The following is a 19529-nucleotide window of genomic DNA, read 5'->3' as shown; positions in this document are numbered from 1 at the left end:
AATTGAATTGAATTATACATTAACACATGTAACCATGTCTGTACAATCAATACGGCTCAAAAGTCAAGGTCAAATACTGCAGATTGGTCAGTGTCCCTTAACTTAAAACTATGACGCTCTACGTAACGCTCCATTGTCAGTTTTTGTACATTTCAGTGACGGTGTGTTAGTATAAACGAGAAGTCTATCCTCATACAACAGTTTGTATATCTCACGAAAAAGTTACTTTGTGTTTTCCAATAAAACTCCAGCAACACGTGTCAATTGTCGCCTATTACATGCACACAATCTTTTGTCTTCACAGGAAACTCAGCTGGGTTTAGGCAACAAAACAACCGAGTTGTGTTGAGGAAAATATTGTTATTTGGGTTTAGATCACTACAGAAGTGCTGTTGCTGAAGTGCACAAGTTACGTGACAAAAACATGAACATGTAACATCCCGTTAGTTACTGAGTTGTCCTTCCCTTCACCTGCTCCCAATCACTCCCCTGCTTCCCTGATTTGACATTCCCTACACCTGTGGTTACCTCACACATATATACATATATACATATATACATATATACGCCAGATTGTCTCATTCTACCTACTGCGTGCGTGCGCATCGGCTTCTAGCTGTATTGTTTCTCCTTATCAGCATTATGTTTTTTGGACACCTGCTCCTGAGTCTCTGCTCTCCCACCCCGAAAAAACGTGAGAGCGTCTCCTGGCTGAAGGATCGCTGTGCGTTGGACCCTCCTCCACCTCCACCTCCACCTCCACCTCCCTTTAACGGCCTTTATACATCCTCCTTCAAGATAACGGGGATAACAAATTAATCAAAATCGTGGATATATCTACGAATTACACCACATTATTTGTTCTAGCTTTTTGCCACCAATGCTGGACAAGAGCAGCTGGACACGTGTGACCTGAATAGTGCTCAAAATCTCAAAATAAACGTCCTTCTTCACAGGAAGTGAGGTAACTAAACTAGTTCGTTAGGGAGCGTGGTTCGACGTTAACTTGACTGATTAACAACACGTGGTTAACTCATCTATCCACAGCAGATAAGTAATAAAACCACTTTGGGATGAATATCAAATCAATCACTAGAGTTAATATTTTGTGTCAAATAATTGATCTCTTTAGTTAGTAGCTGTGTAATAAGCGGACAGACGCACAGCCAGCAGGTCATTGTCGCGAAATGAGGCCCGACACAGACGTGAAGGGCTCGCTCACTCTACATTATTTCTTATTTTGTGCCGTCTTTTCTCATGAAAATCAACAGGGGGTAACTTCTATGGCAGGCACCGCTTTCTCTTGAGACGGCTCTCCACATTTCAACGCTTGGTTGGTTGTTAATGAACTATTTCGAGAAGATAAGGATCATTTTCTCTCATTCTCCCTCTCTGAAACACAGAGATGTAAAGTCCCGCTGGGGAGAGAGCGGAGAGGAGCATTTTATGTAAAGAAGTCATTATGAATTCCATTGAGGTTTATTCACCAAGCTCAACACATTTATATGTACAGCAGGGTCAGTGAATAAATAGAAACCCTACATAAGAAATGTTGTTTGTTATTACTATTTACAAATGACTGCTCTATCTCTACCTTGAGAGCAGCACTTAAAGCCTTGAAGAACATCCAGAGGCCTCCCCGGAAAAGCCGTTAGTGTGATTGTGATTATCCCATCTATTGTAAACATACTTTCAGCGGCAGGCTAAGACTAGTTTGCCATTTTCAAAACCCACTCTGCAAAGAGGGAATATGTTTTTCCTTGTGATAATGTTTGATTCATTCATGCATCTTTCGGAATTCTGTTTCAGGGTTTCTAAATTGTTACACCACCACTTTGCATTCCTCTGATCTCCTCCATTAGCCCATATCACAACAGGGACTCGAGGTGCTTGAAATATTGAGTTTGTCAAGGTGGATAACAATTGTCTGGGTTTGTCGTGCATGGACGTATAAGATGAAGGGTCCATCTTATAGATATGTATAGACATGTATTTCAGATAAAGATGAGAGGAAAGTAAAAAACTGAAATTTTACCAGACAGATTACGTTTAGCAAAAATAAAATGAACCTAAAGCTGCACTTGGTACATTTTATAAGAAGAACTGTTTTGTCACATTTGCTCACACTGTCGTCAAAGAGTGTTACGTAAGACGGCTACCATGCCGGTTCCTCTGCCTCCTCTTATTGCTCCTATTTGGCATTTGCAAGATTCCACAATTCCAGAAGAAAAACAATAATTAGGATTTAAAAAATAAAATGAAGTCAAATGGAATCAAGCAGAATATGCAGAATAAACAGTGAAAGGCAAGATATGAAGACATTTGAATGGTTTGTAATATGGCAGCTGCTTCAGAAATTGATTTTGTCCCAAAACATGCACCTTAATGTCTGCATATTGTAAATCTAAAGAGGGATCAATCAGTTCTGACACAGAACTGCAGTGCCTCTCTAAAGCCCACAAAACTGAGCAATGCTGCTGCCAAGTGGTCATTTAAGTCATTGCAGAACGATGCACTACTCGGCTCTGATTTCCTTCACAATGGAATCCATCCTTCACCAGTGAGGAGTTATGATCCTGTGTGCATGGCGTGACAGAGTTTATTCTAAATTCACGCCATTCATCACGCTATCTTTATATTTATTTATTGTTTTACATGAGAGCAACGACGCAGCGCCGTTACATAGACCACGGATAGTGTGTGAGATGTGGTGTGAAGAAGGACCCACGTTTATTGTATGTATTTATTGTTGGACTGTGGATGCTGAATGCCGTGTGCTCAGCTGGGACACACAATGGTTCAATAAATAATAACAGACAACTGCACTGAGTGACAGATTGAACTTGATTGTGGTAAATGTCTAGTTAGGTGGCAGGCAGGGCCGGAGTGGGGCCACTTTTCAGCATGGGAATTTCAGACTCAAGAGCAGCCCACTTTTTCCATGGTAGTGGAAATTGGATAAATGAAGCAATAGTTCAGCTCTTACTATCCTGTAGTTTTTTTTTATTAATATCATGGTCAAACAAATAATGTAAAGGTTAAATACAACAATAATAATCCACTTAAGATGAGAAGTTAACAAAAAATATTCCACTATTCAACAAGGATAGGTTGATGAATGAACAAAAGCAGAAATAAATAAATAAAACATTTGAAACATATCCCACTCTTCAACAAAGAGGCATATTGAACTAATGTTTACAGTTCAACTCACAGTACAGTATACAGACTTACAGACTGTCTTATCTGCTGCTCCGAAGCTACAAAGAGTCATATTACTGCATACTTCAATATCAATATTATATATCAATATTTGCATAATATTTGCAAAGTCTATGGATCGCCATATGTTGGGTGATATAAAAAGGCTAATATTTAAATTCAATTTAATATTTGTCTTGGGAATAGGTTGACAACGCTACAACGCTATTAATCAAGGCTACAACGTTAGCCGAATAGTTACGTTGCTAATCATTAGGCCGTTGTCTCTTCACCAGTTGTCACTAAGCTTGGCACATTTGGCTTTCTTTTTTTCAACCTGTCTTTTTCAGGCCCTCCTGCCCTCTTCCTCCCGTCCATCCTCCATGACGCCGATCGCTGCGGTCGGGCCGGCCCAGCTATCCGTAGCCTAGAGAAAACTTTTTGGAAAAGACGGACTACGGACCGAACCAACTCTATTTGGGAGGGGGGGGGAACTTCCTCGCATGGTACAACCGGTTGTACCATGCGAGGAAGTTCTCCCCTCCCAAATAGAGTTGGTTGGTTCCATAATGGACCGAACCAACTCTATTTGGGAGGGGTGAACTTCCTCGCATGGTACAACCCATGCAGAGGCTGCGGTGTCAGAATGCGGAACGTGTGTCGCCCACTTTAAGAGAACTAACGTGACAAATGTCAACGAATAAAATTCTCGACCGGCCCGGAAGTGAAGCGGCCCACCGGGAACTCTCCCGATTACCCACCACGGGCCTAGTGGCAGAACATGTATATACATATACATCGGGCATCATGAGATGCCTTGTAAGCTCAATCGGGCAGCTTTAGGCTCCTTAAGTCTAGATATTGTAGCTTTGTGGTAACAAAGCTTGAGGCTTTCTTTCTGTTGTAGAAATAGCCAGGAAGTAGCTGGCAGTAATGTGTGGTTGAGCGATGGGTTGAGCGATGTGCATAGAACCTTCGGCCCAGGTTGCGTTTCACAGCCGGAGTTGAGACCTCTGGGTTTACACATCCACAACCTGCCCAGCTGACCAGCATGCAGGAAGGCACACACCTGGAGGTGTCATGTTGGAGCTCTGCTTCTTCTACTACAACACACACCACCTTTGTGTATGATCTCACTGTGCCACTCTGCCTGAAAACATATTTGGAATTTTTCTGCAGTATCATTTAGGCTCATGAAAACAATGACCGTATAAAAACAATAGGCTATAGATTGTGTGTATGTCTAACACTACACATGTTTTCTGTTACTGAAGTGACGGCCAAACGTTTTGCCAATGCAGTTAAAAGGAGCGACCATGGTGAGCAACCACTGAATTATTCCACTGTATTATTTCCTTTATCTTCATCCCAGGTATAATGATAATAATGTATACATCATTCATATAATAAGCAGTGCTTATGAAAAGGCTGCTTGAGGAACTGATCCCAGAAAGAAAATCTGACAGAACATATACTATCTGAGCATTTTGAAAGATTAAATATTGAGTATTGGGTTTAATATCCAATGTAGGTGATTTATTTATATTTCTCTATAATAAAGAGACATTGTATACAATATGTATATGTGGTGGCGGCATGGTTAGGCTCAGCTGCAGGGGGGGAGTGGCTCAGGGAACAGGTGCTGGGAAGAGGCTTAATTAGCCTCAGCTGCAATAGATCTGGGGAATGCGTCTTGGACCCTATATCAGGGTGTGTTGCAGATGGAGCAGGAGACCGGCAGAGCAGGATCACAATAAAGAATATTGCCAAACGTTACACGACATGTGCTCATTCCTTGGTGCTGGGGGGGGGTTGTGACAGGACTTGTTACAGGACTTGTTACAGTATATTTATATTATATATATATATATACATTGTTATTCTTCTCATGAGCTGTTGAGACTGTACCTTAAAAACAATTTGCTGTACGCTGCTATCTGAGAACAGCCAGTCCTTAGTTTAGTCCTCATTTAATAACGTGTCTTCTCTCATCTGAAAAGCAGTGGGGTTACTTCAATATTAGGTGATTAGATATTGTGCATTAGCCATTGTTTTGCCTCACAACATCCTGGAGAATTGACTGCAACTCTGAGTGAATGTGAACAACAATTGTTGGCGTCATAGGTTATTCCTCTATCTGGACCAACCAGATGACTTCAGTTTGACATGTCTACACCACGCTGTGAGGAAACATGCATGACCACGTCAAAGTATTCTGCTGGTGACAGACTGTGCATTACAATGCAGTCACACAAGATGAAATTAAAGGCATTTTAACTGAGGCATTGCAAATAATGTGTATGTATTGCTTTAACACCGACTGCAGAAATCTACTATATCTTATTTTAGCACCTTTTCTAATTTAATTCCCAGTAGAGAATAATTGCAACATCTTTTTTATTGATGCCCTGAGGGAAATTGTGAATCAAAAAATGACTGACTGCGTGCACTCCATCGAAGACAAAAACAAACATTTTAGTTGTGACCTGGGGGGAAACGTTGTGGCACAAGTCTTTGAGTTGAAGCGTCGTAAAAGAGATGTGAATATCAAAGACGTCTCAAACAGCCGGTGTAACGTTATTATTCTGTTTTAATGTGCAGCTGCTGTCTTGGCCAGGAGACTCTAACAAAGGAGATGTTTAATCTCAATGAGACATTTCTTGCTTAAACACTTTTAAAATACAAAGAAAATAGAAATTTGGAAGCGACGTTTGAAGTGAGGCTGCAGCAGACTTCAGAGTTTTAAAAAGTGAACAAAATAATCTTTCATGAAAATGGAAGAAATGTATAGAAAATCTTGCTCCTAAAGCTCTCTATACCCAATGCTTGAGAACAGCAGGCAAGATTAATGCATTCTCTAACAACAACAACAACAACAACGACAACAACAACAACAACAGCATATTGGAAGCGCCTTATCGTTCTGCCTGTGATCCCAAGCCATTTTTTCCAAAGTGAAGGAAAAGATGTAACTGCATCAAAGAAAACGGAGAGATCAAAAAGGATTGGAATACAGAAATCCCTGGCAAAGAGGATCATTAGTGGATTAAAGGAGAAAGGCAGTCGGCCTCAGCACTGGGGAGTTCACTGACACCAAACTGAATTCTTCAAAAAATTTAATTTATTCAAATAAAACAATTAGCGAAAGAAAAAAAATTCTCAACCTCTTGATACAAATGACAATTAAAGAATACATCTAAATGTACAGCTTTCTCTGAGAGGGACTACACATCAATGTCCAGACAGATGTGTAGGTTTTTGTTTTGTTCTGCTCTCCTGGAACGTATTCTCTGTACTTACTGTAACGTTGAGGGTTTGAACAATACAAGCACGATTATTAATATAGTTTGTTGTTCCCCCTTTTTTAAAGAAAGAACAATCTGCATCATCTTATGTACAAGGATGTTCTGCTGTTGTGGTATATTGAGTCCTGGCTTGATTCGAAACGCCGTTAGATGTGCAACAAGGTGTCGTTTGTGTTTCCTCCAGCTGAGGGCAGCAACACCGCCGAGCTGCTGCTAATCGACGACAGGTCTACAGCAGAAGAAGGTCCCGATGCAACAACTAGGCATCAACATGCCGACTGCTGTGATTATGGAGGAGAATTTTGATAAACTTTTGGAGCAGTGTGAAGCTCAAGAGCTCGAGGTAAGCGCCGACTCGCTGTCATGCCTGACGTAGTAGAGGCGGTGGGTCCCACAGTTAGCCTTAGCTCATGGCCAGCTTTGGCTAACGTTATGGCTGAGCAGCTAGCTTGTTTTACCACTCAGGCTGAAGTTACTTTCAGGCACTGATACCATTCAAACTTACGCTACGAGTTGGCTCATAATACTAATAATAACGAGTAGAAACTCCTCATTTAACGGCAACTGATAGACCTAGCGCTACTCTCTGTTGTTAGCAGGTGCCGTTAGCTAGGTGGCTAGTCTCAGACAGCGAGGCATCTCTTCGTTGTGTTGGTAAACTCGAGCTAATGCGGTTCAAACGACGGAAACGCCGGTGCTCGTCTCGCTGTGTGGCGTCGGGTCACTTGGCACCGACCGTATCCTTTGATGCATACAGCTGGAAACATTGTGGCATAAGAGCCCAATGCTGTAACGTCAGCAGGAACTAAGAGATGACTGGACGGTACCGGTAAGTGTTTACCGTCGGTGCAGTCTGACGCGAACGGTCCGGAGCTGATGTGTGTGTGTGAGGGAGCGATCTGTGCAACATGCGGAGTGTTGAGCCACAGTCCAGTTTGTTTGCTGATGTTTGGCTTCGGTCTTTAACATCATACCTGCATTTCTCTTCACAGGCGCCAGGGGGCATCGCAACACCTCAAGTGTACGCTCAGCTGCTGTCGCTCTATCTGCTTCATAATGACATGTAGGTCCGCTCTGTGTCTGTCACATGTTTTGCCTATTTGTTTGTGGTCCTTCTTCATAAATATACAAAGCATCCTTCATTCCAAGATAACTTTAGCAAACAGTTGTGCTCTGACTTTGTGTCGCACATATCATGCATATCGTGCATGGATGGCTTTGCGAATACCAAAATAATAAGAATACTTTTTGAAGGAATATGTGTGGCAAACTGCAGCAGGTAGCTGAGGTCTCCTATGGAGATGACTGCCCACTCTATTGGAGCGCTGCCGCCTGCAGCTTGATTCTGTGTACCGTCTAACTTGTTGCTGTGGCTCCAACAGGAATAACGGCCGGTATCTCTGGAAACGGATTCCCCAGGCGATAAAGTCGGTGAGCATGACACAGCGTATACGGAGGAGACATTTGCTGATCACAATTCGTTCAGCTTGCATATGCACCATACGATTTGGGGCTTTTATTTTAAAAGAAAGAATGTAGCCACTGTGATTCACGACAGAAGTATCTGGGTGTGACTGCAAGTGTCATGAGGAGCATACTAAAAGTTTTTTCTGAAATGCCTTTCCATGTGTTGCATAAAGGCAAACCCAGAACTACCATCCATTTGGGCCGTGGGCCAACGCATTTGGCAGCGGGACTTTCCAGGGATCTACATCACCATCGCCGCCTTCCAGTGGTCAGAGAACATCCTCCCAGTCATGGAGGCTCTTCGAGGTAACATTTCATTTAGCTTTTAAGATGATTGAAACTTTTTATTTACACATTTAGCTCTGGGTAAATTGTAGCAGAATTCCATGTAGGGCAATTGAAGAGAATATGCATGATTTTAGAGTTAAAGTCAGCAGGGGGCACCGACTGAAAACAGTTTCAGCTGTGATGCAACCCAGGGGAAATAACACGATGGAAACAAAGGGACTGAATGTTCATGCGTATCAGCATTATGAAGGCTTGATCACCTGGTTACAGCACAATACTCTGAATAAGTTAACAGGCTCCCATCGGTACTCTCTTAATAATGCAACAGAATATCCAAACATTTCTGCCATGTCTTGATTTCCCACATCCCCTTCTTGCGTCAAACGCCTGTTTTTGAGAAACCTCCCCACGGGAAATCATTTCCCCCAAATTTTCCCAATTGTCTGGGCATCTGTATCATGTGACGGCTCCCTTGTGCAAGAGGTTAAGAATAGCTTCCCCCTCATGTTTACGGTTCTCCTTGTTGATCTGCCATGAATGCTGGCCATGTATGTCATGAGACACTTGTGTAACCATTGATAATAATTGCATGGGGGGAGGATTAGGAGTGTTTGTGTCCACTTGTAAACTTTTTTTAATTTTGCAGTTTTAAAGGTAGCAAATCATCCAATAAATAAGTTATTTATATGATAAAACAAGTACATTTATATTATCTGAGAGCTTTCTGCTGAGGATGTTTGCGTAAAAATAAAATGTTGCCGTATATGGCACAATAAATGGCACAATATCGCAAACAACTGGTCCCAAGAGCTTATTGGCCAGAAACGTTAGGCTTTAACATTTGAATGAATAACACCACATGGGCTTCTCAAATAACTAGAACTCAAATGATGTCATAGCATTTCTAGTGTAAAACCTCAACATGCATTTCAAAAAGAAAAAACAAGTACATATTAATATTTATAAATCTTAATATTAACCAGAAAATGTTTTTTCTTAAAAAAAGAAAAGAACTATGTCATCTGTGATTTTAATAAATACACAATTAAACATCTAAGCTGTCAATATTATTTTTATTAACACCATTGGTTTATATATATATATATATATATATATTTATTTATTTATTTGGACAGTAATGTCCAAAGTACATGCAACACTCCATTTCCACTTCAACCAAAACCCTTTTATATAAACAGCCTGCTATGTAATGTCCAACAAAGCAAAGCAGTTGAACTGGTCAAAACAACACCGCAGTCACAGGTTGTTGACGTTGACTTGTTTACCTATTTGGCTCCTCTGAGCCAGTCACATGGAACCCGGTGGTCTCCGCTCAGTGCGCCACTCTTGTCGCGGTTAGAGGGGACACTGCCAGCACTGGGTCGGAGGGGGCCATTTCTGTGAAAAGCTCCCGAGGCAGCAAGCAGGCAGGAATGTGCGCCCCCGTAGGTGGGAAGAGATCGGGTGTCACCAGCTGTGAGGGGCTGGTATAAAGGCCAGAGCTGCCAGCTCCCAGTCAGAATAGACATCAGCACTTCACATGTTACAACACTCGCCAAGGATACGTGCACAGAGTCTGCTCTTTATTCTGGTAACCTTTGAAACCAACAGTTTAGTTTTCTCTTGTTAAAATAGGTCAATCTTTCTGGTGTAAGTGTAGTTGGAGACTCTTCCCATTATGGACGTTCAGAGGACCGGGTCCATGGTTCGGCCCCCGAGCCCCATGGATAGCCTGGAGAAGCAGCTGAGCTGCCCCATCTGCCTGGACATGTTCACCAAACCCGTGGTCATCCTGCCCTGCCAGCACAACCTGTGCCGTGGCTGTGCCAGCGACCTCTACGACTCCCGCAACCCGTACCGCTACTCCGGCGGCGTCTTTCGCTGTCCCACCTGCCGCTTCGAGGTCGTGCTCGACCGCCACGGCGTGCACGGGCTCCAGCGCAACCTGCTGGTAGAAAACATTATCGACCTCTATAAGCAGCAGCAAGAAGGCAGCGGCAGTGGCGGAGGCACAGAAACCACCCTGAAGCCCAAAGAATCCAAGGAGCCGATGTGCCAAGAGCACGAGGATGAGAAGATCAACATCTACTGCATGACGTGTCAGGTACCAACCTGCTCCATGTGCAAAGTGTTCGGCCAGCACAAGGACTGTGAGGTGTCGCCGCTGGCAAGTGTTTACCAGGCCCAGAAGGGTGATCTGAGCAACGCCATCGACACCCTGGTGGCCGGCAACGGCCGCCTGCAGGCCCTGCTCAACCAGATGGAAGACTCCTGCCGTTCCGTCCAGGACAACGCTCAGCGCGCCAAGCAGGGGCTGGCCGAGCGCTTTGACCTGCTGTACGCCGTTCTGGAAGAGCGCAAGACAGTCCTGCTGGAGCAGATAGGCAAAGAGCAAGACGAGAAGGTGGCGGCGCTGCGAGCGCTGGCCCAGCGCTACGGCGAGCGGCTGCTGACCAGCTCGGAGCTCACAGACACGGCCGTGAGGGCCCTGGAGCAGGGCTGCGCCGCTCAATTTCTGTTGGCCTCAAAGGGCCTCATCACGCAGACCAAGGACGCAGCCAAAGGCTCGCTGGGGGAAGAGAGGCCGGAGCCGGGCTTCGAGAAGATGGACCACTTCTCTTTGTCGACGGAACACGTAGAGGCAGTCCTGGCAAAAATGGACTTCGGAGCGTGTGATGACGATGATTTTGAGGATGCGGAGGAGGAGGAGTAATGAAAATGGAAGTGGTTATGGACTTGTAGGAAATAATGTAATGTTTGTGGCAGGGACTGCGGTTGATGAAATACAAGGTTACGGTAGATGTAATGGCTCGCCCATACTTCCAGTGCAATATTTAATGTCAATGTCGTATTCATACTTTTTCTTAACTACTTTTTATACTTTTGTACTTCTAAGCCAGTTCAATGGAGCAAATAACTGCAATAAACGTAACACTAGCTCACCTGAAGATTGATTACACGTCAATAGCTGTTTGTGTTCTCACTTTGTCCCAGTTTGTGATCAGCTGCACTTCTGTTATCACCAAAAACCTGTCTCTGATGGATTGTGGAATAAATCTGCATGAAGTTAAGCTCCCATTTTCTTTATTGGCCATCTAATATATGGAGCGTCCTTGGACTGCTTCCATCCCAAATGTTTCCCAGACTGCTGCTGCTCTTACTTGGCTGTATTAAAAATAAAAGCCCTTGCCTCGTCCTGTCTGCTTTGCCTTTGCTGGTGAAAAGTGGGGGGCTATTTTTAAGAGGTGAGAGACGATAGCGACCCTGGAATAGACTCTGGGACCGACAGGCCAGGTCCTGTTTCTCCTCCATAAAGCGCCCATCCTCCCACTAATGGACGTCTTGCTCAGCAGCTCGGAGTCAGAAGGGCACGCGATAGAAAGGCCGGTCCAGTTGCCGCGCAAGTCACCGCCCAACGGTCAAGAGGGCGCGGTAAAAATACACGTCTACCTAACAAAAAGCCCCCGGAGATGACCCGCTGGGCTCTGGCCGAGTCCCTCGTTGCTTTTCTAGTACGCAGCCAGTCGGGTGCAAGAAAGTTGTTCCAACACCAGAAGCAGTTTTATGGTTTTTGGTATGTGACTCACTTTTAACAGATGGGTTTTATTCTGAAACAGCAATGACACCATTAATATAGTCTGTTTTAATCACCATAGTGTCTAAATACAGACTGCAGATATTACTCTTCAACCACAACTCATTACTGACTTGACAAAAATCCAAACGAAGAACCGTCAAACACAGTTGATGCATAAACACTGCCCTATTTTTCTTTGCTCCTCTTTTTGGATAAGCACAATACCAGGAAGTCCCTTGGACGGCAGAATGGGGAAAGTGCTCCTGACAGCTGTCTTTTCTCATCCCGCTTGTTATTGTTACTGCTGCTAGCTGCTGCAACACACACACACACACACACACACGCACACACCGTTGCTAGGCTATAAAACACCAACGGTCGCAACCCTGAGGCATTTACGTGCTCGCTGCCGGAGCAGAGAATACATGGCGGTGTGTGCGCTGCTCTGTGAGGCCCGGCCATTCTCAAAGGTTATCTCCTCAAACTACAGCACCGTGTCAAGTCGGGCTAGATAAATGTGTCGGCTCTGACGTTTGGCCAAGCCAAGCCAGAGCCTGTTGATAAAGGCTTCAGTGCTGCAACAGTCACGATTCATCTAAGGCGTGCCTCATCAAACCAGATCCATTTTTAAGTAGTAGGAAATCCAGTTTTCCGATTTAGTTTTTAGCTCCCAGGTTCATCATTTTCAAATCCAAGGTTACACAACTACCAATTCCCCATTTGACCTCAAAGCAAACCCAGATACTAGAAGAGTCCTGTCAGATGTTAAAGCGCGTGAGGTGGGAGCGGTGAGAGGAAGCCCCTACATGAAATACCGTAAGCAAGAACGCAAAGTAGAAAACCGCAGATCTCTAGCATTCACTTGAGATTTCAACTAAACGCACTCTCCTCCTGCTGCTAACGATCGCAGCAGAGCAGGACTTTCTTTTTTTTGGTAACAGCCTCACGCCTCCTTTGTGTCACTCTTGATTGTAATTCATGGTGTACATTCATGTGCAACGTTGTTCACGAGAAACACGACTCCTGAATGCCATGTTAAACATACATATATACTGTATGTGTGTATGTATGATAGATTAGATATGTACTTTATTCATCCCCAGGGGGAAAATTCTTTATATATATATATACATACATACATACACACACACACACACACACACACACACAGTCTCTAAAATACATGTGCCCATGTGATGGTTCCTTCCCAGAGAGCACGCGGCAGCGAGCGTACAGTCTGGTGGCCCAGGCGTACACCTCCATCGCGGCAGAAGACTTTGCTGCCTTCGTGGGCTACTCGGTGGAAGAAGCCGTAAAGGGTACGATTCAGTTCACACAACCGCCTCACAGGAAATGTCATATCGTCATTCTATCAGTATTTAGTTTGATTGTTTTCCTTCTCTTCTTTCCCGTCTTTGTCTTTCAGGTGTGGTGACCCAGGGCTGGCAGGCCGACCCCGCCACCAGGATGGTGATGCCCAAAAAGCCAGGTAGGTGGCAGCATTGCGTTGTTATCCAAGCTTCTTTTCTCTCTCCATGATCCATCCTGCGCCCGCCTTCTTGCTCCTCTTCTCCTGGATTTGATCAGACACTCGTGAAACTGCTGAGAGCGGAAATTTAGGAGACATTTTAATCTCAATGAAATGTGGAGGGGTGACGTTTGTCCCCTTTTCTGAGAATCAACTTGTTTGATTTGCTACGTCTCATGTCCAAAGGGTTCCCTCGTCCAGTCCCTTTCTTTTCTTCTCTGAGCGCAACCTGCTAACCTCATGTTAGTGAGGAAGTTATAGATGTGATGACCTCCAGGCTAGACTCTGTAGGTGGTGGTGTTAAACAGGGGGGGTTAACTCGAGGCCTCCAACCTGCTGAGTCCGCTCAAGTGAGGGTGCTTGGTGCTGGGAGTCAAAGCTGGGGGGATGTGAGAAGATGGATAGCACTTGGCTCAACAAGGAATCCCCCTCTGACTCAACCTTTCCTCCTCTCCTCCCCTCTCTCTCTCAACAGATCCTCCCCCCGTCTCACTGGTTCCAAACGAGCAGCAGTTGGCCAGACTCACCGACTACGTGGCTTTTCTCGAGAACTGATCACCCACCACTCGCAGCCCTGTTTTTTTTCTTGTCGCTCTGCCTCGGTACTGGGGGGGTGACGGGGGGGGGACGTACCAAAAAACACCCATCATCTCGCATGAATGCCGCACGCTCTCCTCCAAGACCTGCCTATTTATGTTAGTTCATACGCTGAAATTGTTGTATTATATCCTTTTTTTTTCACTCTCTGCAAACCCACCTGATGTATAGATTTGGGTCTTGATTTCAAAGGACAAATATGTTTCTCAGTGTTTTTGTATGGCTTACAGGCCCTTCTTCCCATACAATAGAAATACACACGCTCGTATGTTTTCGCACATGGGAGTTGGCAAACAATCTTTGTCCGGAAGTCTTGGCACCACCATGTGGATTTCAGACCTCATTGTTTGAAGTTGATATTTTGACTAGTGAATAAATATTTTGCTGCTTCTAATTTGAGTCTTTTTTGAGTTTTGTCTCTGTCTTCATGGACCAGTGTGGGCTCAATTAAGGATGTGGAACATTTCATTAGATTTGCCTTTTGGGGATTACCGCCGTCACATCCATCTCGCATGAAAATAAGCATCAACTATTCATAAACACAGGGAGGCCATTAAGGCTGTAGTCATCAGACCACCAGTTCACAGATAAATAATCTAGATCAAAGCTATTTAGTTTCGTCCACATGTGTTCCTCAAATGGTTTGAATTAGACAAACCTTTCCAATGTGCTGCGTGCTAAACTCACCACTCACTATCGTAAATTAACATGGAGGAGAGATGGACGTTTGACTTTGTTAAAGCCTCTCAGCCTGTCGTCTGTTTATCTGCCCCCACTACTTCTACACTAGCTTGAAGAGACATTTGATGGGATTTAGTGTGAAATCATGTGCTTTGGATCCATTTCTTGCATGTCTGTCATGTTGAGCTCATTTATGTATTTCCTACATGTTTGTGGAAACACCTGTTCACTCGAACCCTTGTCCATGTGTCCTTGTGTCCATGTGTCCATGTGTCGTCCATGTGTCCATGTGTCCATGTGTCCATGTGTCGTCCATGTGTCCTTGTGTCCATGTGTCCATGTGTCGTCCATGTGTCCATGTGTCGTCCATGTGTCCATGTGTCGTCCATGTGTCCATGTGTCGTCCATGTGTCCATGTGTCCATGTGTCGTCCATGTGTCCATGTGTCGTCCATGTGTCCATGTGTCGTCCATGTGTCCATGTGTCGTCCATGTGTCCATGTGTCCATGTGTCGTCCATGTGTCCATGTGTCCATGTGTCGTCCTTGTGTCCATGTGTCGTCCTTGTGTCCATGTGTCCATGTGTCGTCCATGTGTCCATGTGTCGTCCATGTGTCCATGTGTCGTCCATGTGTCCATGTGTCGTCCATGTGTCCATGTGTCCATGTGTCCTTGTGTCCATGTGTCCATGTGTCGTCCATGTGTCCATGTGTCGTCCATGTGTCCATGTGTCGTCCATGTGTCGTCCATGTGTCCATGTGTCCATGTGTCGTCCATGTGTCCATGTGTCCATGTGTCGTCCATGTGTCCATGTGTCGTCCTTGTGTCCATGTGTCGTCCATGTGTCCATGTGTTCATGTGTCGTCCATGTGTCCATGTGTCCATGTGTCGTCCATGTGTCCATGTGTCCATGTGTCGTCCATGTGTCCATGTGTCCATGTGTCGTCCATGTGTCGTCCATGTGTCCATGTGTCCATGTGTCGTCCATGTGTCCATGTGTCCATGTGTCGTCCATGTGTCGTCCATGTGTCCATGTGTCCATGTGTCGTCCATGTGTCCATGTGTCCATGTGTCGTCCATGTGTCGTCCATGTGTCCATGTGTCCATGTGTCGTCCATGTGTCCATGTGTCCATGTGTCGTCCATGTGTCCATGTGTCCATGTGTCGTCCATGTGTCCATGCACCATCGTTCTCCTGGTTCAGTCACGACGATATGAGACAGACACACACACACACACACACGTACGTATTGGACTGGACGACATGCTGTGCGCTGCTGTGTTGAGATGGATGAGCTCCATGTATTAAAAACATGTCGGTAGTAATTACCTTAGAATTTATAACTGTCCAAACCTGCCTATAATTATTGTAAGCATTCATCATCATAATGAATTACAGAAAAAGGGCGGTCTACTCAGAGTGAACATGGCTGTTTAGCTCATTTGGTTAGAGCATGGTGTTAATGTCAAGGTTGTGTGTTCGATCCTCGTACTGGATATTGTTTCCTTATGATAGTGAGGTTCTTCATCTCAGTTATATTACCGTTGATTATCAATTACTACAAAATCTAAGGGACCAATAATAATCTAATGGCAAGTCTCCATACATTTAATGTGGGCATTTGTTCTGAATATACCAAAATATATTATGTCAAAATGGCTTACATCAGTTTTGAATATTAAGCTGAAATGGGAGTTTTTAATTCTTAGTAAGAATTCATGCATCCATCCAGAGATGTAACTGTATGAATGGTAAAAGTGGCGTCACTGTTCTGAGGAGGATGACGTTTATATGTCCAGCTTTTAAATGTTAAAACAGCCACTTGTTCTTTGTCAGGACTTAAAGATAAGTACAATCAAAGTTTGAGATATCTTGAGATGCTGTTTACTACTAATTTACTAGTGATAATATTATTGGGGATGTGTTTAATTACCATTCTGACTTGTGAGAAATGCTCTTATTAATTTAAAAAATGTAAATACAGATAGGTGTGTGTGTGGGGTACTGTTCTTTGGATGAAAGCATTCCTCAGCACTTTAAATGCTGTGAATGAAACGTGTTGTTCAAACCTTTATTGACCCTTGACAGTTTCTTCTAGTAAAGTCAAAGAACACGGGACATGAGTTTATGTCCTGCGTGTGGATACTAAATCAGTCTTTACAGCTCGGGTTTGGATGCTCTTTAAAAACCCTTTTAGACCACTAATACTGAGCAACTTGATGCGTACGGAAAGCACAGTTATACGGGTTCCTATGATCCATAAAATATGTTAAGGCGACCCCGGCTTTGAAGTGAGGACACACGGTCATACCGTACGGCCAGAATAGGCTCGCCGCTCTTTTACTGCAAGCCAGTGACATCATGATACTCGTGCTGGTTGAAGGAAGAAGGTCAGCGAGGTTGTGGAGGACCCCTTCTGTTCGTCTTATGCGTGCACAACGCTGTATTTCACCCTGTCAGCAACGTGGCCTCCAGAGGCAAACAGCAGTAACTTCTTGCTTTGGTGACTCTTAAAGGTCGTGACCTCAAGAAGCACTACAGAGCTTTCACACGTCTCTGAACTTTGATTTCCATTTCCACTGGTCACTGCTGTGTTTTACCATTAAATATTGAGACTAGAATCCAAACCAGTGTTTCTGTAATGAACTACAGCCGTTGTTACACTTCAAAACAGCCTCTGAGTTTCTCAGTTTCACACAAGGGGCACATTTGAGTCTGAGATCACCGTTTTGTATTTGTTCAATCATCCAACTTGTGTTTGCAGTGAGCCTCCAGCCGGATAGCAGATTTATGAAACAATTGACAGTCCATTTATTTTGGGATTTCTTGGTATGTTTGAATGTTAAAAGAAAAAGAAAACGTGTGGGATCTGAACTAAACCAGAGGCCTAGTGTTGGTTTTGCACAGACGCTCACAAAAAGCTGGGGGCTTTGGTGAGGTAATTCTTTCCAGGGGTCAAAGGTGACTTCTGTCTTGAATCATACAACATGCCACTGACATGATGTTATACTTGTAGACCGCAAGGGTGCTGTGCAAACATAGGGGAGTGAAGTGTTGCCATTGAGTCAGTCATTCAGCTGTAGGCTACATCAGGCTTGTCGTTAGGCCTATTAAGCCAAAATGTTGTTATTGTTTCTAACATGGACACGTTATTTATAACTCTAACATGCTACATATGTGCATCATCATACTTTACGATTAATCCCCGGGCACTAGGACCTTGGGGAGGCGGTTGCGCTGGTTTTCTCCCTCTGCCAATTAACGTCTCTCAGCCAGGATTACAGCCAATGAGGTGAGCTCAAAGTAAATGATGCACGGAGTGACCTGTAAGTCCAGGTAGTTACAGAATGTGTCTGTCTGTAGTTGTTAACGAGTGTTACCTGCTTACATTCAGGTTTACCTGTAAGTCCAGGTAGTTACAGAATGTGTCTGTCTGTAGTTGTTAACCAGTGTTACCTGATTACATTCAGGTTTACCTGTAAGTCCAGGTAGTTACAGAATGTGTCTGTCTGTAGTTGTTAACGAGTGTTATCTGCTTACATTCAGGTTTACCTGTAAGTCCAGGTAGTTACAGAATGTGTCTGTCTGTAGTTGTTAACCAGTGTTACCTGGTTACATTCAGGTTTACCTGTAAGTCCAGGTAGTTACAGAATGTGTCTGTAGTTGTTAACAAGTGTTACCTGATTACATTCAGGTTTACTTGAGGCAAATGAAAGGGAAGTTAGAAACTGTCTCCATTGAGCGAGCGTGAATGAGCGAATTCGAAATACAAGAAATAACTATCGACATCTCTCTATTCTTTGCATTAATATACATTATTATAATCTTTTTTTTCCATTGAATGGTATATTTGACACTGAACTAGTTCATCTTTATCTCAGTGATAGTGTCCAAATGAGAATAAAATATCACTATGACCCTGAAATTCTGTCTCTTGTGTTATCATATACTGAATGAAGCAAAACTACAGAGCAAAATCACACTTCTGATTGAACCAATCTATGAACTGTCAGAAACAATGGATATCAGGGGCCCCAAGAAAAATTTGCTGTGCACGCACACATTCACAGAAGTGTCGCTCCTCTTGTGGCTTAGTCCCCCTTTCTTTGAATCCTACAAACGCCTCTGGGCTACATCTTGAGCCTTGTGTATTTTGACACTCATTATTATTTTTGGTACTGTAGAAAACTTAAATAACTGACAATCCTCATGCAACTTAAAGCGCGGGCTGGTAATCTTCAAGGAATAAATCTTTCAGCAGTCTCATGACCGCTGGAGAGCCTTGGATGGAGGAAGAGGTCACAAAAGGGAGGAGATGAACCAGCAGGGGGCAGTCTCGACTTACAGTTGGTGTGAGTGCATCTGACATGCCACAAAAGGCTTACTATTATCACATACTACATTTCATCATAGACAAGTTAACACAGCCTTCATCAAAAGTAAGTAAAAAAAGCAGATTCACATTATCCTTTTCCTCCAACTTGGAAGGGGCGGGGGCATTGAGTACATTTTAATTAACAGCAGTAAGAGCTCCCTTACACGGAGAAAATGTTTCCATGTGGGACGATGAGTCATGAGAATGAGACCAAGACAAGAGTCCAAGAGGATGTGGGAGACAGCAGAGCAGTGGACAGTGATGAGAAAAACGAGGGAGGAGGAGGAGGAAGAGTGAGGAGAGGAGGGAGATGGTGCAAGGGGCCGGTATAGGCACCAAAGCGAGAGAAGTGGTGGGAGGAAGAGTGAGGAGAAGGGGAGTGAGGAGAAGGGGAGTGAGGAGAAGGGGAGCGAGGAGAAGGGGAGCGAGGAGAAGGGGAGCGAAGAGAAGGGGAGCGAGGAGAAGGGGAGCGAAGGAAACCTTTCAGAAGGCATTGCTGCATGAGTGCCAA

At 44.1% G+C, this 19529-nt stretch overlaps 2 protein-coding genes across 2 annotated transcripts; both read left to right on the top strand.

Annotated features, from left to right (window-relative positions):
* The first annotated feature begins 6670 nt into the window (after positions 1 to 6670).
* On the top strand, positions 6671 to 14357 carry cops8 (COP9 signalosome subunit 8). The gene is made up of 7 exons (XM_034562348.1): positions 6671 to 6849; positions 7499 to 7569; positions 7889 to 7937; positions 8147 to 8279; positions 13050 to 13157; positions 13265 to 13327; positions 13842 to 14357. Exons 1-7 carry the CDS (start codon positions 6757 to 6759, stop codon positions 13919 to 13921), a joined length of 597 nt encoding a protein of 198 aa, XP_034418239.1. The 5' UTR covers positions 6671 to 6756; the 3' UTR covers positions 13922 to 14357.
* Positions 8174 to 12884, top strand: trim63b (tripartite motif containing 63b). Its single transcript, XM_034562347.1, has 2 exons — positions 8174 to 8279; positions 9922 to 12884. Exon 2 carries the CDS (start codon positions 9940 to 9942, stop codon positions 10972 to 10974), a length of 1035 nt encoding a protein of 344 aa, XP_034418238.1. The 5' UTR covers positions 8174 to 8279; positions 9922 to 9939; the 3' UTR covers positions 10975 to 12884.
* Positions 14358 to 19529: the final 5172 nt, after the last annotated feature.

This window comes from Cyclopterus lumpus, chromosome 21 (genome assembly GCF_009769545.1).
Source record: "Cyclopterus lumpus isolate fCycLum1 chromosome 21, fCycLum1.pri, whole genome shotgun sequence".
Taxonomy (NCBI): domain Eukaryota; kingdom Metazoa; phylum Chordata; class Actinopteri; order Perciformes; family Cyclopteridae; genus Cyclopterus; species Cyclopterus lumpus.
The sequence above is the reverse complement of the archived record's forward strand: the minus strand, read 5'-3'. Positions and strand labels throughout refer to the sequence as shown.